Source organism: Perognathus longimembris, chromosome 1, assembly GCF_023159225.1.
Source record: "Perognathus longimembris pacificus isolate PPM17 chromosome 1, ASM2315922v1, whole genome shotgun sequence".
Taxonomy (NCBI): Eukaryota; Metazoa; Chordata; class Mammalia; order Rodentia; family Heteromyidae; genus Perognathus; species Perognathus longimembris.
In genome coordinates, this window is record NC_063161.1 from 9,062,191 (window position 1) to 9,087,228 (window position 25,038).

At 51.2% G+C, this 25,038-nt stretch overlaps 1 protein-coding gene across 1 annotated transcript; it reads right to left on the bottom strand.

Moving 5' to 3' along the window:
- Nucleotides 1-2,691: 2,691 nt before the first annotated feature.
- Nucleotides 2,692-22,260, bottom strand: Mcm5 (minichromosome maintenance complex component 5). The gene is made up of 17 exons (XM_048356276.1): nucleotides 22,124-22,260; nucleotides 21,776-21,950; nucleotides 20,335-20,461; nucleotides 20,120-20,248; nucleotides 17,539-17,711; nucleotides 15,792-15,947; nucleotides 14,831-14,997; nucleotides 13,264-13,435; nucleotides 12,183-12,294; nucleotides 10,310-10,453; nucleotides 9,907-9,972; nucleotides 9,505-9,681; nucleotides 8,605-8,717; nucleotides 6,923-7,051; nucleotides 6,588-6,730; nucleotides 3,684-3,811; nucleotides 2,692-3,179 (listed from the first exon to the last, which is right to left on the bottom strand). The coding sequence occupies exons 2-17, from the start codon at nucleotides 21,940-21,942 to the stop codon at nucleotides 3,078-3,080; spliced, it is 2,205 nt and encodes a 734-aa protein (XP_048212233.1). The 5' UTR covers nucleotides 21,943-21,950; nucleotides 22,124-22,260; the 3' UTR covers nucleotides 2,692-3,077.
- Between the last annotated feature and the right edge of the window lie 2,778 nt (nucleotides 22,261-25,038).

Here is a 25,038-nt window from a genome sequence, read left to right on the forward strand (position 1 = left end):
ACAGAAACTTCTCATACTGCTTTAGCTCTATCCCAAAGCTTTTGGTAGGTTTTTCATTGGATTCCAGGGACTTTTTGATTTCTCTCTTTATTAGTCCAGTGACTCACTTATAATTCCACAATATCTTGTTTAGGCTCGGTGTGCCTGCATCTGTTCTGTAGTATCTTGCTGTTGAATTCCAGCTTAGTTCCATTATGTATGGTCTGATAAAATACAGGGAGTTGTTTCACTGTTTTTGTATTTGCTAAGAATGCTTTGTATTCTAAACTACTTTGGAGAAAAATCCACGGGCTGCTGAGATGAATGTGTAGTGTGCAGCTGTTGAATTAAACAGCCACATTCATGAGGTCTGTGGTCTCATGCAGTTCTGAGCTATTTGTTTGGGTGGCCTAACTCTCGGTGAGTGGGGTAATGGGGCTCCAGACTATTTGCAAATTCTTCTCAGCAGGAACCTCTTCATAAATATGTCATCAGCACTCTGATCTTGTACAGATTTGTATGTCCAATAAATAAAAATAAAAATTGGACAGAAGCTTCATTATTCTTCTTCAGTGCTGGGGGTCAAACTCAGGACCTTCTTAGATACTAGGGAAGAGCTCTTATTCCTCCCACAGCTATACCTTTCCCGATATTGGGTTTTAGTAGGTTATATTAGGAACCCATTCTTTTGTCTCCAAGTAGTAGCCTGTATCTCCTAACCTGCTAACGAGCAGGTAGCATGCCCAAGATAATCTTGTAGTTCTGTGTACTCAAGCTGCTGGTCATCCCAGCCATAAACTAGGGGCCCACACTGGGAATGAATCAAGTCACTCAGTGCATAGTGATGTTTGATCAGAGGTGGGTAGCATTTCATACTTGTCTGACTAGACAGCTAAGTCAATGCAAGATGCAAAACCAATGCAGAGCTCACATCAATCCCAAGGAAAACTGGGTGAAATTACCACTTCGTGGACAAGCTTGTCTGACTGAATTCTTTTCCTCCAGGTGGTTTTGAGCTGGAGATTGCCAGAAGGACCTTAGGTATGGAAGTTAAAATGCCTAAAGAGAGCAGCTAGTAACTACCAGGACAGGTCTGAGCATAGTCAGAGAGGACGGCACCCGATGGCAGAGAGGAAGCAATGAATCAGACATTCCCGGTGGGGTGACCACAGATCTATGCTCTCAGCTGACTCCTTACAACCAAAGAAGTGCCAGTCACTCACCAAGCTCTGCTCACGGGTGCTGCTCAGGAATGGCAGAACTTCAACAAGAGAAACTGAAGTGATGGGTAAGATCTGAGAGGGCAGAGCTGGCAGAACTTAGCTCCAGATCCTAACAGTCTGAAGCTTGCCCAGGTTAGGATTCTGGTCCTTAGAGACCCAGCCTCAGCATTCTTGGCCTGAGGACTCCCCCTCTCCGGCCCTGACACCAGGTTTTTGGAGCCCAGCATGTACCAACACCCAGGGACCTTCTAGGTGTGTTTTCATGTTAGGCTGCTGTTCTATGCCTTGTGTCTCACCAGGTTCCAATCCCCATGCCAGCAAAGAAGCCAGTCTTGCCATTTTGGCCTCTCGGCATGTGTACCTACCAGATTGCTGTTTGCCTGATCAAGGGACAGTGACCATGTCATCTCCCTGTCACCACCACCACCCCCCCCCCCAGGGCCAGGCCCAGAGGCTGCCCAGGGAGGACATAAGAAGCTTTGTTGCATGAGGTTCAGATCCTGCACCCTGTCACTCAGTGGCCAGACTTATGACAGGGAAAGGCCACTAGCAATGCCAAGGGTGGCCCAGGTCCACCCGCAGAACAGAAGGTGCAGTCTGAGATGGAGCCAGCCTCCACATCAAGATCGGAAGGCTAACAGAACAGGAAATCCCACCCCGGATGCAACCCACACCAGCCTCATCGAGCAGGCCAGCCAGCACACACCGTTCTGGTTCTCTTCAAAGTGATCAGAGAAGAAACGGTCCCTGCGCAGGAGTGAGTCAGGGGAGCTGGGCTTCGCTTCTGCCCCTCACCTGTTTCCCAGAACAGACAGGAAGGGCTCCAAACTGCCAACAATGGCTGCACAAAACATACTTGGGATGAACAATGGCCTCTGAAGTACCCGGGGGGCGGGGGAGGCACTTTTCTGAGAAGAGTCAGTCTTCTTCCAGCTCCCCTCAAGTATTTTCATCTTTTCATGGGGTCTTTTTCAGATACTTGACCTGGCAGTGACTTACCATAAATCACTTTTCACTTGATACTGCACATCTCTAAATGTACATTAACAAATGTTTTATTGCACTGGCTTGTCTTTTAATTTCGTGAATTCTTCTTAAAAAGAACAAACTCATAGTGGCATCTGGGCATTAGGAAAAACAAGGACTGGGGCGCTGGCTTGCTTTTCTCCAACTATCTGTGGTCCCTAGGGCATGCTCCTATTCAGGGCTCAGAGGCTATAAGCTTCGGTGATGAGCTAAGGCACAGAGAAGCACACTAACCCTGCCTGAGGTCACACAGCAGGGAAGGTAGACAGAAGAATGGTCCAGGAATCCCAGTCTATCTTATCTACTTGAAGGCCCAGTGGGAACCCAGATCCCCAGATACTAAAATATCCAGACCCATCCTGGGTACTCCACTAACCACTGCTCATGTTCTCAAGTGTAATCCCACCAAACAGGAGCTAGTATCACCCATGTGTAAACCAGGAAACTGAGGCATGAACTTGCTCTGAGTAGCAGGAACGCTAATAAAACTTTATTTCTCCTCTGAAACATGAAGAAACTGAAGAATGGGACAAACAGTTTGCACAGAAACCTCACCTCTGTGGTGGTCCACCCTAAAAGCCAGTCTGTGGGTTCCAGAGCCTGGTCTTGCCCCTCTCGCACCCTGCCGAGGCAAGCAGGGGGACAGGACCCCAAAGGCAGAGCACCCAGTGCCTGAATATATCACACCCCATGACACCACAGCAATCTCCGCCCAAAGCCGGGTTCTCAAAACGCAGCAGAGGCAGCATCCAGGGACAAAGCAGGACCTGGCGGCCGGGCCTCCAGGGCAGAGGCGTGGTGAGGAAGGAGGCAGCAGATGCGGTGACTCCTGACCGAGGGAGCGGGAACTCACTTGATGCGGTAGAGCACCTTGCGCTGCATGCGGTGCTGGAGTTCTCCGCGGCGCAGCAGGAGCTGCAGCACCTTGTAGATGGCGTGCTCCGGGTACTTCTGCAGGGAGACAGGCTGCCTGTGAGCGTGTCTGCCACCAGGCTCCCCTGCTCAGGGCACTTTACAGCCTATGGAAGGCTTCTACCTCCAGGCACCAGGACACCCGAGCGCCCTACTGTGTGCAGAGCAGGTACGGTCTCTGCATAAGTGAGCCAACTATTCTATGCGGCTGGCACTAGGAACATTCCCACTTTACAGACGCAGAGGGGCTAAGTCACTTGCTTGAAGTTACTAGCAAATAAATGCTGGGATTTCAGTGCTTGTGATTATGGAACTCGCTCTTTTCTCCACCCTCAGCCTCTCTAAGCTGGTCTGCTCACCTGTAGCTGCTACACTACATCAATGTTCCCAAGGCCCGAGTGAGAAGATCTACGGGGAGGTAGGGCTCTCTGTCCCTGTGATCTTAAAGGTGACAGGCAAACGTGCTTACAGGGCGGGGGACTAGTGTTGTGTGGAACCGGCCTGTCCAGAGAAACTTGCATCCCATGCTGGGGGAAGGCCTACCTGCTTGGTGAAGTCCTGGATGATGCTGTGCTCCGACACCTGGGAGCCAATGGCGAAGCGGCGCTTGAGCTGCTTCTCAATGCGACTCAGCATCTCTTGGTCCTCCTGGCTGGTGAAGCCCTCCACTCCTGTGAGAAGTCAGACGGTGAGGACCCCCGTGTGCTAGACAGAAACCGCCAACCCAAGACAACTTGCCTGAGCCAGACCAGGGAGATAGCTACAGTAGGAAGAACGTGCGATGCCCAAGGACAGTGGATAACTCACTCAGGAAGAGCCACCATGTGGCCAACATGGAGAATAATGTTCCAGGCAGAGAGCGCAGCAAAGGCAGAAACAGCAATGTACCTGATACATTCAAGCCAGGGCTAGGGTGGCAGGGACATGGCCAGGGCTTATAGCCCCTGGGGACCAAGGGACAGGTTAGCTTTCATTCTGGCCAAAGAAGCCACTGGAAAGCACTGCAGAAAACCATGAATTGCCTTTGGTTGATAACTGCTAACAAGCCACAAAGTCACGCAACCTCTAACACACGGATTCCACCTTGCTAGAGAGACTGGGACAAGAGCCTGAGGTCCATCTGAGACAGACAGTGAGGCAGGACCCAGGAGGGAAGGCAGGCCATCCATCCTGAGAACCACACCTGGGTATCTAGTATCCCAGAAAGCCCGCAGGAAGTAGAGGCTTATTTCCAACTTCTACTACAGGTGAGCTGCCCTGATGCCAAACCCTGCTGCCTCCTGGGTAACTGACACAGCAAAACCCCTCCTTGGCAGAGTAAGAAAGATGCTAGAACTTATAGGCACAGGAAGGAACTTCCTGAATAGAGTCCCAGGGGCACAACAAATAGGGGAGAGACTCAACAAATGGGACTACTACAAATTAAAAAGTTTCAGCACAGCTAAGGACATAGCCACCAAAACAGAAAGACAGCCAACCATATGGGAAAGGATCTTTACCAGCACAGCAACAAAGGCCTAATATCTGTCATCTACAGAGAACTCAAAAAACTAAGCCCCTCCAAGCCCAATAAACCAATTAGGTAGTGGGCAAAGGAGCTAAAGAGAGACTTCACAAGAGAAGAGATAAAAATGGCAAAGAAACATATGAGGAAATGTTCAACATCCCTGGTAGTAAAGGAAATGCAAATAAAAACAACCCTGAGATACCACCTCACTCCAGTTAGAATGGCCTATACTCTGAACTCAGGCAACAACAAATGCTGGAGGGGGTGCGGGGAAATAGGAACCCTTCTCCATTGTTGGTGGGGGTTCAAATTAGTACAACCACTTTGGAGAACCATATGGAGGTTTCTCAAAAAGCTCAATATAGACCTACCCTATGACCCAGCCATACCACTCCTAGGCATCTATCCGGAACAGCAGGCCCCAAGATATCAAAAACACGTTTGCACTTCCATGTTTATCGCTGCACAATTCACAATAGCCAAAATATGGAAACAACCCAGATGCCCCTCCACAGATGAATGGATCCAAAAAATATGGTACCTATACACAATGGAATACTACAGAGTGATTAGGAATGGTGAAATATTGTTATTTGAAGGGAAATGGTCACAACTTGAACAAATAATGTTGAGCAAGACAAGCCTAGAACACAGAAAACAAAGGGGCATGATCTCCCTGATATATGACTGTTAACAAAGGGAGACGGAGAGACAGTAGAGACCAGGTCTGTGAAACCAAAAACTGCTTGTCAAATGGTATTTCCCACAGGATTGGGTCAGCGACCCAACATTATGTAACTAAAACCAAACAATTACTCAACATATAAAAGTCAAAAATTGACCTCTCAGTGGAATACAATAGCTCAAAAGCTAAGTATGTACGTTCATATAAGACTACTGTTGACATATTGTCTAATGTCGACATTACATTTAAAGCCCTAGGCAAACTTTCTTGGGCGTGGCCACGTGGCTACTGCATATGTTCTTAATACATTGTATACTGTATATATGTCTACCTGACCTAGGGAAGGGAAAGAAAAACAGGGTGTAAGATATCACAAGAAATGTACACACTGCCCTACTACGTAACTGTACCCTTTTTGCACAACACGTTGTCAAAAAAATTTTAATTAATAAATAAATTTAAATAAAAAAACATAAAAAAAACAACCCTCCTTGGGCAGGCACACCCCTTTGGGAGCCACCAACCTTTGTTCACCCAGCTCACCATCGAGAGGCCATCTACCTTACCACCTAATGCAAAGTAGCATCCTTCCCCCCGCCCCCAACATACCTGGTCCTGCCATTGCCCCTTTTACCACTTGGACTGGACATCTGTCCTCACTGTCTCACCTTGGCAAGCAAGAGAGGACCAGATTTGCTCTTTTATCTCTAGCACCTAGATGGTGCCTGGCAAGCGGGAAGCTCAACAAACACTGGCTGAGGAAGAAATACCTTCCACAGGACAGTCTAGTAAATCACCAGTGCTTCAGGTCGGCTGAAAGGCTGAGCAGAAACAGCCAACGTGAGCTCGGGGTCAGGGTCCAGGAGCCTGGATTCCTGCTAAGACTGGGGGCCCTGTGTGCTACCAAAAGGGCTCGGTGAACACCCATCTTGTGATCTCGTAAATGGGGAAGGATGACCAGGGAGTGGCTGTCAAGACGAGAGAAGCATTGACACGGTTCTGAGCTCAGCAGCACATAGGATGTGATGGACTGCTATTCCTCGGCAATGACAGGCCACAATTACTGTAAACAAACTGGCTTCCGAGGATGGCATTCCAGGGTCTGGAAAGAAGCTGATTCCTCCTATTCTGGGGGGAAATGGCTAAGGGAGAGGTGAGGAAAGAGCTGTTGTCGAAGATGACCAGGAAAGCTTAGCACACAGAAAAGCAGTGCCCTGCCCATGGTCCCCAAGACTGTGGCCCAGCACCCGCTCACCTGCAAGGGTGCCCGATAAAGCGGCATCTAAGGTGGACACCTGGAACAGCCGCAGGGCCTCCTCCACATCGGCCTCAGTGGCAAAGGGCTGCAGCTTCATCTTGCTCAGGGCCTCGGAGATGCGCACGATGGCCTCCAGCTGCCTGTGGGCAAAACGGGGTGCTCAGAGGACCTCAGCCAACGACCCCTCCCCCAGACACCAGGGTGTGCCCAGGGGACTTAAGGACTTGGTGGAGACTGCTGGCTGTCCCATCCCCCACCACGTGCTCCTAGGGGTGGACTCTCCCCCGCGCCCCCCCCCACCCCAGCCAAGCGAGGCCCCACTTCCTGCTCACCGCACAGTAATGGGGATGCTGGAGCGGCGATCCCTGTCCCGCTCATGCTGGCGGGCTCCACTCCGCATGATGACATAGCGGTTCTTCAGCTTCTCCGCAGCTTCAGCGGACAGCCGGGGACCACACCTCCTGCAGGGTAGGGCAGGTGGGGAAAAATGAGTGCGAGACCAAGAGGAAATTTCTCAGTTGCTAACCCAGCTCCCTGCCCTCCACTGGCTTTCCCTCCACATCCCTGCTTGCTGCTTGCTGACAGGGGCTGGCAAGTCATTTGGGGGATTCAGGTGAAACCTGTTGACTGGCTAGCTATGGGCAGATGCCACAGAGATCAGCAACAGGTAGCAAAAGGCCTGGCACAGGTACAGCAGTGACAATTCTACCTCCTACTAAGCGCACTGTGGACCCGGCCCTTGATCAATCACTAAGGGAGCAACAGGCAGCCACTAGGTGGCAAGCTTCCTGGAAGTCTCTGCTCCTCCACACCTAGCATCTGACTCTTTATCTCCAATGAACCACCAAAAGAATGGAAGTGGAGCTGTGGCTCAAGTGGCAGAACACTAGCCTTGAGCCTAGAAGCTCAGGCACAGTTCATGAGTTCATGGGCCCCAGGACCGGAAGCCCAGGACTGGAAGGAAAAAAGAAATGATGTGAGCCAGACTCCAGCAGCTCATACCTGTAATCCTAGCTAATCAAGAGGCTGAGATCTGAGAACAGAGGTTCAAAGCCAGCCCACGCAGGAAAGTCCATAAGACTCTTCTCCAATGAACCACCAGAAAACAGGAAATGGCACTGTGACTCAAAGTGGTAGAGTGCTAGCCTTGAGCAAAAGAGCTCAAGGACAGCACCAAAGCCCCAAGTTGAAGCCCCACAACCGACTCTCCCAGCCCCCGCCCACCTCCTCCAAAAAAAGTTCAGGGACAATAACCCAGGCCCTGAGTTCCAGCTCCAGGACTGGCACAAAAAAATGGTAACTGAGCTGAATGCTAGTGGCTCATGCCTGTAATCCGAGGTACTCAGGAGGCTGAGATTTACAGGTCATAGTTTGAAGCCAAATGGCAAGAAAGCCCTTTGGACTATTATCTCCAGTTAAGGGCCAAAAAGCCAGAAGTGACACTGTGGTTCAAACTAGCCTTGAGAGTAGCCCTGAGTTCAAGGCCCAGAACTGGCACAAAAATATAAAAAGAACAGATAACGGAGAGTTTGGTTGGGCGTGGAGATGGTGGAGATCCATATGTATAAACTTAATATTCAGGAAGCTAAGACACGAGGATCCTTAAATTCTAGGCTAGTCCTGGCTACAAAATTCACTTGCCTCAACAAAGCAAAAGGGAAAAAAAAATACCTTAGAAAACATAACCTAGGCAATGGAGGCTCCGGAGGCTCTTGAGCAACTTACCAAGGTCGTGCTGTGGTGTAGATGGGCATTATTCAGATTTCATCTACAATGACCTGCTTGCATCCCAAAACTTGAGAGGGCCTCACATCAAACCCTACCCACCTCCTGAGGATGGGAGAGACTGAGGCCAAAAGTCAGTGTCATCTGAATAGATGCCACAGAACCAAAACCTCAGAGTGGCGCTGCTGGGATACTCTGCACACGAAGGTCCAAGCCTGGGAATTGGGCACTCTTTCCACTCAGGGAAGCCATGCAACCTCACCCCCACGGGGCTCGTGTCAGTACTCACGCTCGGCAGTAGGCAATGAACTTCTTCAGCTTCGCCAGGTCAATCTCTCCTTCCACAGTCTGGGTCTGTGTCAGAGCACTCACGTGCAGAGTGAGCACATGTTTAGCCAGCATCTAAGGGGGCAGAAGGGACATTAGATCAACCCACAGGTCCTTCTGAGCCTAGAGGCCCCTCGCAGAGGAGGGGTGGGCTGAGAGAGCTGAGTGAGCCCCACTCAGAACCAGACAGGCTATTCAGATATCAGGCCTATGCTGCCTGCTGGCTTGGCCCCACCCACCATTTGGGACACAAGTCTGCTTTTCAGAGGGACAGTGGGTCTAGTCTCGCCAATGACAGTTCATGCTAGGGCTTCTACTAGAACTACTGGCTAAGAAGAGGCCTCCACTTAACACAGGAGCAGGAAAGCTATCGACTGGTAAGACAAAAATCATACTTTTGTCTTTACCACAGGAAGAGTAGTGGCCCCCAAGGGATCAAGCCTCCCCTAAAGGGAGCAACAGAGCTGTCCAAAGGCAAAAACAGAGCTAGCCAACAACCTAGACATATGCATTACATCTCTGGACTTGTTGATTCTTTGAGCCATTACATTTCTTTTCTTCCAGGGTTTTACCATCAGTTCAAAGGTACTTGCCTAACATGTGTGAAGCCCTGGGGGAAAGTTTACCAACCAGAACTGGGGTTCTCTGACTTGTAAAGGACTGAGGCCTAGAGAGAGAGCCAACCACAGAATACCCAGCACCTCAGTGCAAACACGGACCCAGCCATCGGACTCCAAGGCCCTTCACCAGCACTGCAGGTGGTGGCTATGTGAGTGGCCAAGTGCTCTGTTCACCTTTCCCCCAGGACGATGAACCTCTCTGGAGCCAGGCCCTGTGGTCACCAGCCCTACTGTACACATACCACATCCCTCTCCTCATTGTGCTCATCCTTGACAATGAAGATCATGTCGAAGCGGGACAAGATGGTGGGCATGAAGTCGATGTTGTCCTCCCCCTTTGTCTCATCCCAGCGGCCAAACACTGAGTTGGCAGCAGCCAAGACTGAGCAGCGTGAGTTCAGGGTGGTGGTGATCCCAGCCTGAGGAGACAAGAGGGTGGGAGATGACCAAGAACCCTGGGACACTCACTGACTGACTCTTTCCTTCCCCTTCCTCCCCTTTCCTTCTCTTTTCTCCCAGGCCTACTGCTGCCAGCACAGCCCTAGTCAAACAGAACTCAGCAAAGCTGCTCAGAGCAGCCAGCGTGCGGAGGAGTCAGCCATGCTGGAAAGCAGCAGGGCAGGCTCCCAGCAAGGCTCGCTCACCTTGGCTATAGAGATGGTCTGCTGCTCCATGGCTTCGTGGATGGCCACACGGTCATCTTCTCGCATCTGCGTAGGGGACAGAGAGGTCCATCAGACCCACCGCCGCCGCCCCCCCGCCCCCCATTCTCCAAGCAGGAGGCTGTGGCAGCAGAAAAACAAGCAGCAGCTACCATTCACAAGTACAAAGACAGAGTCACCTGTAATCACAGTGACCCACATGCATGGCTTTCCTCTTCCCGGTCTCCAGATACAGAAACTGAGGCTCAGAGAGGCAGAGCAATTCTCAGTTACCACAGAGCAACAGACCCCAAGGCCAGAACATCAGTCTTCCAAGTTGGCAGTAGTGGCTGCCAGCCCCACCTGCAGTCACCAGCCTGGTTCTGACTGTGAGGCTCACACTCACCTTGTCAAACTCGTCGATACAGACAACCCCACCATCAGCCAGGACCATGGCGCCACCCTCCATGAAGAAGTTCCGGGATGAGGGGTCTCTCATCACCGATGCGGTCAGGCCAGCGGCACTGCTACCTTTCCCAGATGTGTACACCTGGGAGACGAGAGACAGGGAAGATCAGTGCCCAACGCTTGCTCCAGACGAAGCTGACTCCATTAAGTCAGGAGGAATGCAGAAGCCCCGAATCACACTTCTGACTAGAGAGAGCACAGAACAGAAATCAAGACTCCATTGAGGGCTCTTTGCTCTGGAAGGGAAGGTCACCCTAGATGTGGTCCCCTAGAGGAAACATGGCTTGAGCCTCATCACAGCCTTGTGAGGTGGGTGGGCACTGAGACATAAAGGAATGATCACCTGGAACTGGCTCAAAGTGGGATGAGGACATCATTGTCATCCACATAGATTTCTATATGTGGCCACTGAGACCTCACAACATGGAAGTCAGGCTGGGGTGTAGCTCAGTGGCAAAGCACTTGCCTAGCAGGTGCAACGCTCCAGGTTCAATACTCAGTACCATTACAACGCACAAAAAGTGGATAGTCCTAGCTGAAATGCCCTTAAGAACAGGACAAGCTGGGCACCAGTGGCTCATGCCTATAATCCTAGCTACTCAAGAGGCTGAAATCTGAGGGTTGCCAGCTTGAAGCCAGCCCAGGCAGCCCATGAGACTATCTCCAATAAACCACTCAGAAAAAGCCAGAAGTGGCACTGTGGTTCAAATGGTAGAGTACTAGCCTTGAGCACAAAGAGGCTCAGGGACAGCACCCAGGCCTTGAGTTCAAGCCCCAGGACCGGCAGGAAAAAAAAAAAATGAAGAAGAGCAAGACATAAGCTGGGCACAGTGGCTCATGGCCATAATCCTAGCTAGGAGTCACAACAAAAATAGAGACAAGCTGGGTGCTGGTGGCTCACACCTCTAATCCTAGCTACTCAGGAGGCTGAGATCTGAGAATCAAGGTTCCAAACCAGTACAGGAAGGAAAGCCCGCCCATGAGACATTTATCTCCAATTAACCACCAAAAAGCAAGAGTGGAGCTATGGTTAAAATGGTAGAACACTAGCCTTAAGCAAAAAAGACAAGCTCAGGATAGCACCCAGACCGAGTTCAAACTCCAAGACCCCCTTTCCCCCCAACACACACACAAGAGGACACACACTGATCATGGGGCTACTACTAGAAGACATAACATGCTCCTATTTGCAGCTCACAGTATTTCTATGACAGTGCCAGTGTGAACAACTTGGCCTATCTCCTCTATCCAAAAACCATCTGCTGTACAGCTGTAGCCTACTAACCACAGTAGTCAGGTGCCCTTCCCGTTGACCCTCCCAGACCCCCATCAATGCATCAGAGACCCCTGCTCATCAACCGCAGGACTTTAGGCAAGACACTGTGCACTGCTGGCCCTGTGTCTCCCTAGGCACTTGGGGTAATCCCATCTCTCACAGCGCTGAGGTTGGATGAGTAAATTCCCATCAAACATATAGTGTCTAATCATTGACTTTTAGCTAATATCATTTTGAGTACCACTCATGCAACAAATGGCTAAGTTGAGGCACAGGAACACCAGGTGACTGCTCCAAACCCAAGGCCGATCAATGGCTGGGCTGAGACCCAAACTGAGTCTGACTGAGACCAGTGCTCTTGCATGTCCCCATGCGTACTGGTTCCTCCTCACTACAGAACCTGACCAGAGCCAAGAGGAACGAGGAGGTGGTGCCAGGTGCGCCCGGCCCATGAATGAATGTGCTGGGGCCCAGAGGCTTTGTCTTCTTTCCTGATGAGAGGCAAGGGGGGGGGGAGGGTGTCCCCAGCACTTACTCCAATGGGAGAGCACTTCTCCACAAACTTCAAAAGCTGGGACTTTGCGGTCCCAGGGTCCCCCAGCATCAGCAAGTTGATGTCCCCGCGGCGAGTGAGTCCATCAGGGAGCCTGGGGAGAGGGGTGGGTGAACAAAGTAGAGTCCACTTGAAGGCTACACACTGGCTGGTCCATCCGAACAGCAGGCCAGCAGTCACCCCATCTCTAACGAGCCTCAGAGCAAGTGGGAAGGCAGGGGTTCTGGCCCCATCCCGTGTTCACACCCAATCTTATGACTCCTGTAGGCTCTGCCCAGCAATGGAGGTTGGAGCTTGCCTTCCAGCGAGGGAGGGTGAGGACTGGCATTCAGACCTGCACTCAGGCACAGCTGCCATCTGCAAACACTCTTCTCCCCCAACCCCCCCCCCCAAAAAAAACCAGAGCCATCTGTAGGCAGGGCACAGCAGACAAACAGTGCCACAGGGCAGCCTCCTGGCTCCACCCACGTGCCTAGGAGCAAGTCCCTTCTTATCTGCAAAAGCAGTATTTTCAGGCTGGGATTGAGTCTTCATCAAGGGTTTAGAAAAATGTTAGGACTACAGTTAAGTGTATTATTATTGCTACTGTTGTACCTATGCTATCTTTAGAGTTCCAAAAAGATATATGTTGCCTTTTTTTTAAATAAATAAGCTCTTGCTCTGTAGTCCAGGTGAGCCTCAAACTCTCGATTTTTCTGATTACTGCCTTAATGTATAGGTTTTCCATCTGTTTCACTCATGAGACAGAAAACTTTTGCGTTCAGAAAGGTAGGGTCGGGATCCCATCTGAGAACACACAGTAAGAACAACAGTGATTAAATTTTTGGTCCCAGGACTCAAAGCCCACACCCCAGTCCTCTTTCACGGCCTACCTAGAGCCAAGATGGCAGAGGAACCTCTGCCACAGGTATGTGACTAAGCAGATGTCAGCAAGCCTGGAGTAGGCAGCAGGCTGAGGGTCCGGCGGAATGTGGAGAGAACAGAACACTGTTCACCTGCCAGCTGTTTTTCTGTGGATCATGTCATTATTCCCCTCCTCCAACCCCCACCCCCAGCCACTCACCTCTTTCGGGAGCCTCCAAAGAGCAGACAGGCAATGGCCTTCTTCATGTCCATGCCCCCAAAGATAGAGGGGGCAATGCTCTTGGAGATGACCTCATAGACATTGGGGAGAGAAGCCAGACGACGGAATTCCTCCTCCTCCTGCGGGCTCACTGCCCCCACAAAGCTGCGGCCTAGAGTGGGGAGGGCAGGCACTTGGAGTGATTGTGGGGAGACTATCTGCATCCAGCCCACTTCCCAGCCTGGCCCCAGTTTAGGAGCTCCCTTGGGGAGGCACTTCTGGGCAAGGCCAGCCAGGAGGCTCAAAGCACAGTCCCACATTCCCATTATCTCGAGAGAGCCTGGCCTCTTCTAGGTCCAGTAAGTGAAGGGTGAAGTGGAGGAAGGTCTGAACAATCAAAGGCAAAATCAAGCCGGCCTATGAGGACCACAAGTCTCCCATTTGGTCAAGATGGGAGAGGCACTTCCACCAAGGAGTTACACCTATGGTCACATTACCACCACAGGGGAAGTCAAGGGAAATAGGATCTACAACCAAGCAGACATGAGTTCAGATGAGGAAGGGGTGGAGAAGCAGCTAGAACCTAGATATAGTAAAAGGGGGAAATACGGCAAATGAGGTAGAGAGATGAGAGAAACAGCCAGAGGATTTGAGGGGGGGAGGGCATGTTGCTGAGCAATTGGGAGAGAGGAGGGGACGGTGAGAGGTGAGCACACAGCTCTTCAAGGTCTAAGTGGACACATCACATCAGGCTAGCTAAACAAGCTGGGAGGCACACGGGTGGTTTTTGCATACACTAGACCACGGGCAGAACTGGGGAAGCCTCCCTTTGAAATCAGTCAGTTGTAGCAGCCAGAGACTGGAATCACCTTATATTCTTCACACTGGGCCCTGCTGCCCTGGGTATAAGCATGAGGTCTCCATGCCAGTTGGGAGCTCAGGACTTTTCCAAGGCCGCAGCTACTCACACATTCTCCAAATCCCTACCTGCCCTCAGCACCTGGCCAGACCAGCATCTTCAGGTCCTGCCATTCTCCCCCTACCTCCATCCTTCGAAGGCAATGTAGACTCCCTCTCGGAGTAAGCCTTCACACAAGGCCCAGACCACTCTTTCCTCAGCCCCTCCCTGGAATCCCATAGCAACATTTCTCCCCAACCACGACTCTAAGCTCCTGTAGCCTATATTTTCTTGTCTCTGGCTCCTGCTACTAGACTGAGATGTTCACAGCACTCCCTGTGGATTACAGTAACTCTTCAGCCTTGATCTTACATTTAGACAATGCCCTCAGTATAAAAAAAAAAAAAAAAGCATTCTAGCTGGGCACTGGTGGCTCATACCAGTAATCCCAGGTATATTCAGCAGAGGTTCAAAGCCAAACCAATTAACCGGCAAAAAGCTGGACTAGAGCCATGGCTCAAGCAGTAGAATGCCAGGCTCTGAGTTCAATCCCTAATAGCAGCACAAAATTAAAACTGATGTAATCAGCAAGTGGAAGGCAGTGGTAACAAGGTGCCTGTTAAGGAAGCTGAATAAGCCTTGCCAATTGGCAAGGCCAAGCCAACTCACCAGAGCCATCTGTGTCTACCTGGATGCCCAGGACACGGATGTAGGAGCTTCGGATGCCCACGCCCACCTTGTCACGACCCCTATTGGAGTTCAGGCCAAACTTCTTGATGGAGTAGATGCCCATGATGGTGACCCTGTTCCCAGGAACAACCTTGTCACACAGGTACCTAATGAGGGGAGGAGGGGAAAGAGAAGAGGATGAGATCCTGAGGAAGAGAGTCTCTGATCTGCCCACTCCCACAGACTCATTGCCAGCTTAGCATTCCCCCCAAGCCTGGGCTGGCTCCACTCTTCCAGGGCACAAAGCACCCTCTCCTCTTCCCAACCCCCTCAAGCCTGGATGGTTCAGCTGTTTGGAGCAATGCATTGACAATGGTGGGGTCCTAACTCATCTGCTGGTTGAGGGAGAGGCTTGGTAACCAGCCCAGTCTGTCAGGCCTACAGCCAACTCAAAGGAAAACTTCCTCCTGCCATCCCACCCTCCTTGCTAGGACCACACCCCCGTGTTCTGTCTGAGCTCAGCCAAGTCAATCTCTGGGTTTTCATTTAGTCTTGGAAATATGACACTGAAAGTGGGAAGTCTCCAAGCTCCTCTAGAGCCAGTAAGGCACAAGTGGGGCACAGAGCAACTGTGTGACAACAAAGAAGCCACCACACCTCTCTGAGCCTGAGCAGAAAGTAAAGTGACCTGTCTAAACTGTTATAGAATCAAGCAAGGCACAGGAACAAGACCCAGTTCCTCTACTTAGAGAGTCATTTAAAAGCCTGAAATCCTAGCTGCTCAGGAGATCTGAGATCTTCCAGGCTAGGCAGCACTGAAGTGCCCTGCAAGTGGTCAGAAGCACCAGGCCCAGAGGAGTCGTCCTCTCCTCCCCACCCAGCACGCTCCAGATGGCCCACACCCAGCACCCAGGTTAAGGATGCAGCAGGATGCTCCGGTCTTTCGGTCCCTCCCACTTACCTGTCGCAGTAGAGCTGCAAGTGTCTGGGCATCTCACCATGGGGCACCGCATCGGGCAGCTCCTGCAGCTTTAGGGTCTGGAAGTCCACACACTTGCACTTGTCAGGCATGATAAAGTATGGGTCCAGTGGGCACTTGGGGAGCCCAGCCTGATCCCTGTGAGAGGAGTAAGGTGTCACCAGAGCTACCAGGAGCATCTAAAGGCTGGGGCTCATGCATGGAGTCAGCAACAAGATTCGGCCAATAGCAATTTAAAGTACAACTGGGATAAGCTAGGGAAAGGCCTTGAAAGGAGGCCGGCTCCCTGGAAGCTGGAGCACCACTGGAGATTGGGAGAACCGTGAGCGGCCTGGCTTCTCCACGGGCATGTTAGGAGGTGGCAGACAAGTATCATGTACAGTCTCAGTGTCCATACAGGTTATAGAGCAACTAGAGCAGCTGGGTTCTACTGGCTCACATCTGTAATCCCATTCAGGAATCTGAGGTCTAAGGATCACAGTTCAAAGCCAGCCCTGGCAGGAAAGTCTATAAAACTCTTATCTCCAGTAATCACCAACAAGTTGAATGAGGAGCTGTGGCTTGAGTGGTAGAGTGTCAATCTTGAGTGACAAAGCTAAGGAACAGTGTCCAGGTCCTGAGTTGAAGCCCTAGGACCAGTATACATGTATGTGCACACACACATGTACACGCATGCACACACAGCAGCTAGATCCTCAAACTCCCTACTAAATAAAACCCATTCACAGGGTTTTCTTCAGTGAGATTCTAGATAGCATTCTGAGCATCCAGTTCTCTATGGACCCTATACAATAAGTTAAATAAAGATTCAACAACTCTAATAGCAACATATGTAACACCACCAGAGAAAAACAGTACACTGCAGATGTTACTCTAGGTGAGGTGACACAGTAGCAAACAAAAAGCCCACACTCTGCGGAGCTGAGTTCTAATCAGAAGACCGAAAAGCAAGTAAGCCATTAACTACCTCATGGAGCCTAGGTCTGTTATGAAAGAAAGCAAGGCATGTTATGGTATGTCATAAAACAAGGTGGATGACAGTGACCAGGCATTGTCTGCCAAATACAAGAGGATGAGTGAAGCTGAGTGCTAGTGACCCACACCTGTAACCCTACCCACTTCAGGAGGGTGAGATCTGAGGATCATGGTTTGAAAGTGCAGAACGTGCAGGGCTGGGGCCACCTAGCTGCAGTGGAGAACACCAGGGGAGGGGTGAATGCTGGGGACAGTGAGGAATACTACGCAGCTTCAAGTAAGGCTGACAACAGCTGGAATGAGGTATAAACTGAAGAGCAGCCAGCAGAAAGGCCGAGTAAATAAAGGCAGCCAGAATGAAGGAGTCCTCTAGATGGGGACTGGCAAATACTTCCTCTTAAGAGCCAGACAGAAAATAATGTAAGTTGTGTGAGCCAAGAGGCCATACACTCCACCTCTGCACTAGTGGGCAACACGTTAAACAATGGAATGTGGCTGTGTCCATTGGCTCTGTGGCTGCTGGCCTGGGTCTAGTAAACAAGTTTGCTTTTAGAAGGTTTTGACCCACGTTTCCTACCCAACTCAGATCTACTCAGCAGTCTGAATATCCTGGTGGAGGAAAGATCCCGCCCCCAGGGCCAGCCCTTCTGCATGAGCCTCTTAACGAGCAGCCGCAGACCAGCTGTAGAAAGCCCTTGCCACTGTTCTCAGACTTCCAGATCTCCACTCCCGCCACCTCCCCAAGGTGACTCACGTGTTACACTTCCTGGGCAGGGCGTAGCCCTCCAGGCCAGGGCGCATGGCAATGTTGGTGAGGGTGTTGCGGCAACTGCGGCACTGGATGGAGATGCGGGTGGCCTTCGCGCGGACGGCAGAGGCTGCGATGACGATGCCGGGAATCTTCACCAGGTGTGACATCATGTCTGACTGTAACACAGCCATCGGGAGGCTTGTTGGTTAAGGAGTCAGGAGACAAGGGAATAACCTGGCGGCATTGCAGGAGGTAGCAGCGCTGTGGGAAGGACCCACAGCTTTCTGTTCAGCTAAATAATACCCAGAGCCGGGCGCTAGCAGCTCACACCTGTAGTCCTAGCTACTCAGAAAGCTGAGATCTAAGGACAGAGGTACAAAGTGGCCCTGGAAGAAAAGGCCATGAAGTTGTTACCTCCAATCAACCAGCAGAATAGCCAGAAGTAGAGCTGTGGTTTAAGTGGCAAAGTGTGGGCCTGGAGCACAAAAGCTCAGAGACATCTTCCAGGCTCTGAGTTCAAGCCCCAGTACTGGCAACCAACAGAGCACACACAAAATTTCTTTTAAGAAAAACATTTTGCTTAAAACTAAACTGCATATTAAAGCATCTAGTGACAAAGTATCATGTCTGTAATTTAAAGTTCTTTAACAAAATAATGAGAAAACAGCAATCATTCAATGTACCTGAAGGCAAATGGATCATAATAAAAAGCAAAAAAAAAAAAAAAAAAAAAAAACAGTAGTAATGACAACAAAATTAAAAGTTTCTTTTGGCATCTTTTCATCCTACTCCAAGGAAGATCTGTGCTAGACCCTAGGAAGCCCTGAGTTGGGAGATCACCTCCGGTAAATGGAGCCAGAGCTCCAGGGTCCTGTCCAGGCTCTGAGGGTAGAGTCCCTGGAACAAGTCCTAGCGCATGAGTGTGGCCCAAGTCCTCCAAGATGACAGAAGAGGACGAGACTGAAGTTTGTCTCAGCCCTCCTAGGCCATCCCTAACAGGCAGTTTCTTCTGGGTAGCCCACCTTGCTGAGAGCAATTCATTTGGGAGGCCTCCCAGCAATTCCAGAACAAGGAGCCACTGCAGGGAAATGACTGCCCCATGCATGCCAGTCAGGCAGAGCCTTGTGAGACTTGCCTCCCACATATTCATAGAGCCCTCATGATGCCAACAACAAACACCTCTCCAGGGCCTGCATATGGAGCCCAGGGCCTTGTTTCTGGAAGGCTTGCTACTTCCACTCCCAAGACCACCACCAACAGGGCAGCAGACTGGAGGTCTACCAAACATAAGCATGGCTTCCTGGGTGTAGTGCATGACACAGATGATATTCCCTGATACTGCAGAATCTACCCCGCTGAGTCGCATGTCTCTTAACAGACCTAAAAGCAGCCCACACTTTACTTTCTCCTCACTGCTCTCCCCGCGTTTACCTCTCTTCCACACAGCAATCAGGGATTTCTTCTGTAAGTTAAGTCAGGAGCTGGGAATATTTTGCAATGGCAGAGCCCTGTCCTAGTATTTACAAGGCCTTGGGTTCTATTCTTAGTACTGCTGTAAGAAAGCATAATCAGGGCTGGGGATGTGGCTTAGTGGTAGAGTGCTTGCCTCGCCTGCATGAAGCCCTGGGTTCAATTCCTCAGTACCACATCAATAGCTCAGGGGCAGTGCCCAAGCCCTCAGTTCAAGCCCCAGGTCTGACAAAAAGCAAGCAAGCACAATCAGAATGTTCCTCCACTGCCAGTACTTTCTTGTGTTCCATACAAAACCCGTACTTCTGTGACAATAAAGGCCTTGGCCACCTGGCCTCTCCACCTTCTTTCCTCCAACCTCATGACACTGTGCATGCACCAGCCACACCGGGTTACTGGCCACCACCACAGGGCCTTTGCATCTGCTGTTCCCTGAGCATGGAATGCTCTTCCCTTGGCTGCATCTGGCAGGGTACACATTATTCAGAGCAGAGGCCTTCTCAAGTCACTTTCCACATCCCTCAGCCATGGTCACCTTACCCCCATTTTCTTTTCTTCACATACACCTGGTCATATCTAACCACTCCTTGGCTATTTCTCCCACTGTACGCCCCAAGAGAACAAGGGCCTGTTTTACTCACCATACTGAGTAGCCAACTATGGGATAGGAAGCAGCCACTTGGTGCAACACACACACACACACACACACACACACAATGTTCTCTTCCACTGCTTGCATGCTGCTCTACCTCTTCAGAAGTCATTTCCTCCAAGAAGCTTCTCCCTAGGGGCCCCCATACTTTATCACTTCCTTGATTGCTTTTATTGCATGTCCAGCCATCTAAAGTTATGGTGGGTGATGTTTACAGGTTATCCAGTCTCCCCCCCTCCCCCCAGGAGACCAGGTACTTCACTTCGCCTTTATCTCTTTATCCAGAAGGAGCTCAGTAAACATCTGTCCAGTAAGTTTGTTTTACAAAAAAGAAACGGACTCAGAATGCTAGGTGCCTTGGCTCAGGATCACATAGCTGGTGCCTCCCACCCCACCTCCCCAAACCCCACTCCCCTGCTGCCTGTCCCCAAAGCCCTCTCCCTGGCCTCCCAGTGGACTCACCTTCAGGCTTCGAATGCTCGACGGGCTGGCATCTGACTTAAGCATGACCTGGATGTCCTGGAGTGCCTCCTCACCAGCGGGTCGGGGGCGGGTCACCTCATCAGCCACCTCCTTGGCAGCTTCCTCCAGCTGGAGAGGAACAAGGACACAAGCTGTTGGTCACAGGACAGGACCGCGCCTGGGGGCGAACTTCAGGGTGAATGGATTTCACTCACCAGCTGCAGGTGCTCGGCTGGCTGCTTGTACAAGAAGTCAGCCAGATCCTCATCAAAGCTGGCCAGGTCCTCCATCTCCACCTCGATCCAGTACTCCCCCAGGTTGTAATGCCGCTTGAGTTCATCTCTAGGAAGGATGCAGAGGAGGAAACCAATGCTGGCTGAGGTACACACACATTCCACCATCTAGCCCTGTTGAGGCTCCACTGGCAAGAGAAGCACCTCCAAGGAAAATCCCTGGATTTCCAGCAGGGCTGAAGGACATCAGTGCAGTGCACACAACAACAAACAACGCAGGTCTTTTGCTGCTGGATGCTTCAGAGCCTTGTCTCGCTCTTGGAGACTAAAACAGCACAATCTCCAACTATGAGACTATGTTTAGCCATGAACTACTATCCCAAGAACCTATTTGGGAACCATGACCTATGCACAGCCAGTGCCTCAGTGTCACAGTATCATAGACCCTCGTTCCCTTCTACCTAACATCCAAGAACCAACCTAATACCCAGTTTGGCACTGAACACCCCTTGCTGCCAGAGAATACTCCAGACCCCTTAGAATGTCTTCCACAACTCAAAATGCCAACTTCTCTGGGAGCTTAACTCCTTCCATATTTTCCCTTGAAACAAAGATTCATTGTCAGTCTCTACCCATCATTCCCCTGACATAGGAGCTTGAGAACAAGGTTGTCTCAATGCTTGGCACACAGGTGGCAGTGCCAGTTGCTGCATGATTAAATGGAGATAGAAATGGCTTTACTCATCTTTCTGATGAAGACTGAAACCCAGAGACTGATGATGCACAGAAGTCATTCAGCTAGAAAAGGCTAGGGCCCAATACTAGACCTACAAACCATGCCCTCACATCTTATGGTCTCCAGAGTGGAGGCCGGACCACAAGGATTTAGTGATATGGCAGGCTGAGCAAGGCAGACAGATGCCCTGGGCCAACCCCAGGGTCAGGATGTGCAAGACAGGGATGCAATTCCCCTTCACAGCACCCAAAAGATAAACCCCCAGGCCATCCGACAGCATGGAGTCAGACAGCATGACTAAAGACAGAAGGAGCTGGGCACCAGGAAACCTAACGATTTCAGAGGTTGAGATCCCAGGATCCCATCACGAAGCCAGCCGGGGCAGGAGAGTCCTTAAGACTCTGATCTCCAATTAACCACCCAAAAGCAGTTAGTGGGGTGTGACTCAAGTGGTAGAGTGCCAACCTTAAGCGACAGCGCCCAGACTCTGAATTCAACTTCAGCCCCCCCCCCAACCCCACTCCCCGGAAAAAAGGCAGAACGGGGCGGGGGGGGGGCCCGGGTGGCTCCAATTCAGCAAGTGGCAAGGATGACCTGAGATCGCCCCACGGCGGGGTCCCGTGCCCCACTCCGCCATGCCCCCCCGCTTCCCCCGGGCTCTTCCTCGTTGGGTCCCCAGGCTCCCACCTGTACTTGAAGGTGAAGCCCGTGCGGTCGGTGCCCACTCGGTACTGCCGCAGGAACTCCTTGAAGCGCCTCTGCAGCTGCGACTTGCGGGCCTGCCCCTCGTCGGCGCCGGGGTCGCCCCCGAAGCTGTCGCTGAAGAAGACGCCAGGATCGTCGAAGCCCGACATGACGACTTCTGGAGAGGAAGCGGAGCTGAGCGGGCGGTGGGGGGGGGGGGGGGGAGGGGAAGGGGAAGGGGGCCGCGCGGCGCCCCCTCCCGCGGACGCCGGGACTCCGGGACCCCGGGCTCACCCACCCCCCCACACCTCCCTGGAGGCCCGCCCCCACTCCCGGTCCCACCGGCTTCACCTCAGCCTTCCCACACCAAGCACACCGGCAGAAACACGCAACCCCACGCTCCAGGAGTTTCGCGGGGAAAAAAAAAAAAAAGTTGTCGCGTTCGCCGCCGCGGCAGACGCGCTCCTATTGGTTGTCTTAGGCCCCGCGATCAACGATTGGGCCGCTCGGTACGGGCAAATCCCGCCTTCCTAGGTGGATTCTCGAAGAGGATTGGGTGCGCCGCGCGTGACGTCACGCCCCCGCCTCTTGCCGGGTTCCATTTTGTGTGTGGAGTAATTTGGCGCGAAACTTCTGAGCGCGGCGGAAGCCCGCGGCTGGGGCGTCGCAAAGATGGCGGAGGGGTGGGTGGACTTGGTGAGTTTTTCCTTAAGTCTTTTTTAAGTCCTATGAGAAAACGATCCATCCCAGAGCCACGTAAAGGAGGGACTAGGAGTTCAGAACTCCTGAGGCCCCCATTGCCCCGTTCTGCACACAGGGATGGGCCCTGAGAAATGCTTTCCCGCACGGCCCGCCTCCCGCCGGTGCCCAAGGATGGGCGCTTTCCCAAACTTGGGACCCTGATGTCTTTTTTGGCCCAGGTCCCGATGATGCAGAGTGCTTGCCAAGCATGAGCAAGGTCCTAGGTTCAAATCCCCAGCACCAGGGCAAAGAAGAATGACAATGATGATTGTAGGATGTTTCCATTTCTTTGGCAATGCTTAAAATGTATGAAAAAGGGGCTGGGAATGTGGCCTAATGGCAAGAGTGCTTGCCTCGTATACATGAAGCTCTGGGTTCCATTCCCCCAGCACCACATATATAGAAAAGGCCAGACGTGGCGCTGTGGCTCAAGTATGAAAAACAATCAAGACTAGACTTCTAAGTGGAAATCTTGAGGGAAAAAATGGAAGAAGTGGGCTGGGAAGGTGGCTTAGCGGTAGAGTGCTTGCCTAGCCTGCATGAAGCCCTGGGTTTGATTCCTCAGTACCACATAAACAGAAAAAGCCTCTTAAACAACCGCTAACATATCTAATGGTCCAGTTCACATCAGGAAACAACTATAACCCTAGTCAGCCTGAAAACAAAGCTGCCAGCAACTCCCAACCTGTGGATTCTGTCCCCCTGACACAACTGGCTCCTCGCAGGCACACTGAGTTTCCCCTTAGTGGCATTTCACTTCCCTAATTCTACTCAGTCCCTCAAAGAACACTTCTCCTTTTCCACTCTCTTTTTAAAAAATGCCCAGTTGGGCCAACTGCCAGTAGTTCACGCCTATAATCCTACCTCCTCAGGAGGCTGAGATCTCAGGATTACCGTTCAAAGCCAGACAGGGCAGAAAAGTCTGTGAGACTTTTATTTCCAATAAACTACTCAGATAAAGCCAGAAGCACTGTGGCTCAAATGGTAGAGCGCTAACCTTGAGCACAAAGAGGCTCAAAGACAAGCCCAGAGTTCAAGCCCTAGGATCAGAAAAATAAAAATTAGGGCTGGGGATATAGCCTAGTGGCAAGAGTGCCTGCCTCGGATACACGAGGCCCTAGGTTCGATTCCCCAGCACCACATATACAGAAAACGGCCAGAAGTGGCGCTGTGGCTCAAGTGGCAGAGTGCTAGCCTTGAGCAAAAAGAAGCCAGGGAAGGTGCTCAGGCCCTGAGTCCAAGGCCCAGGACTGGCCAAAAAAAAAAAAGAAAAAGAAAAATTAAAAAATGCCCAGGGCTGGGAATGTGGCTTAGTAGTATAGTGCTTTCCCAGCATGCATGAAGCCCTGGGTTCGATTCCTCATTACCACATAAACAGAAAAAGCCACAAGTGACTCTGTGGCTCAAGAGGTAGAGTGCTAGCCTTGAGCAAAAAGACACCAGGGACAGTGCTTAGGCCCTGAGTTCAAGCCCCAGGACTGGCAAAAAAAAAAAAAAAAAGCCCAGTTGGATATAGTGGCATTAGTCTTAGAAACTGAGGCAAGAATATTCCTTAAGCCCCCACCAAAGCAAGACCTTGTTTTAACCAAAATGTCTCATTCACCAATGTCCAAATCAAAATCAACTTCCATTCTTCTTGACCTCTTCCCTACTGCAACAACTTTTACTGATTAAAACCTGTCCCTGCTGAGTACCAGTGGCTTGCACCTATAATCCTAGCTACACAGGACACTGGATGGGAGGGTCCCATTTCAAAACCAGCCTGGGCAGGAAAGACCTTAAGACTCTTATCTCCCAATTAAAACACCAAAAAACTGGAAGTGACACTGTGGCTCAAGGTATGAGTGCTACCCCTGGGGCTGGTGATGATGAGGCTTAGTGGTAGAGTGCTTGCCTTTTATACATGAAGCCCTGGGTTCAATTCCTTAGCATTACTTATATAGAGAAAGCCAGAAGTGGCACAGTGGCTCAAGTGGTAGTGTTTGCCTTGAGCAAAAAGCCAGGGACAGTGCTCAGCCCCAGGCCTGGCCAGGAAAAAAAAAAAAAATAGAATGCTAACCCTGAGGAAAGAGCTCAGGGGCAGCACCCTGACCCACCACTAACAAAAATAAATAATCTGTCCTTACCACTGTAACTAGTGCCAGGCTTTGTTTAGCTTTTACAGTCAATAGAAAGTATTTGGCTCTTCTCCTTTTGCACAATTCAAGGTGGTTTCTCTCCCTACCTCCTTCCCTCCTTCCTTCCTTCATCACAATGAGTATTTGTCGTGTTTCCACAGGAGGAAACCGGGCCCAAGGTGGGAGAGCCACAACTGCAGTCTGATGCCTAGGCCTCGGGTATATGTATGTGTTCTCATGACATGTGTGTCCACAGTGGCCGCCAGACCGGAAGCACACCTTTCACAAAGGCAATTGGAAGCCCCTCTATCACCCCCCACACCCGGGCCAGATCTCCTGAACCCCTTAACACAGAGCCCCGGGCTCTTATGGTATGGGGGGGGGGGTCCTCTGATGTGACCATACACA

Excerpts from the sequence above, each read along its gene's own strand:
- Mcm5 (XM_048356276.1), bottom strand. The coding sequence starts at position 21,942 with ATGTCGGGCTTCGACGATCCTGGCGTCTTCTTCAGCGACAGCTTCGGG. Across the intron at positions 14,998-15,791 it reads TTGCAGCTCTACTGCGACAG|GTACCTGTGTGACAAGGTTG; the intron begins GTAAGTGGGAGG and ends TCCCCTCATTAG. Across the intron at positions 8,718-9,504 it reads ACAATGAGGAGAGGGATGTG|ATGCTGGCTAAACATGTGCT; the intron begins GTATGTGTACAG and ends CTGCCCCCTTAG.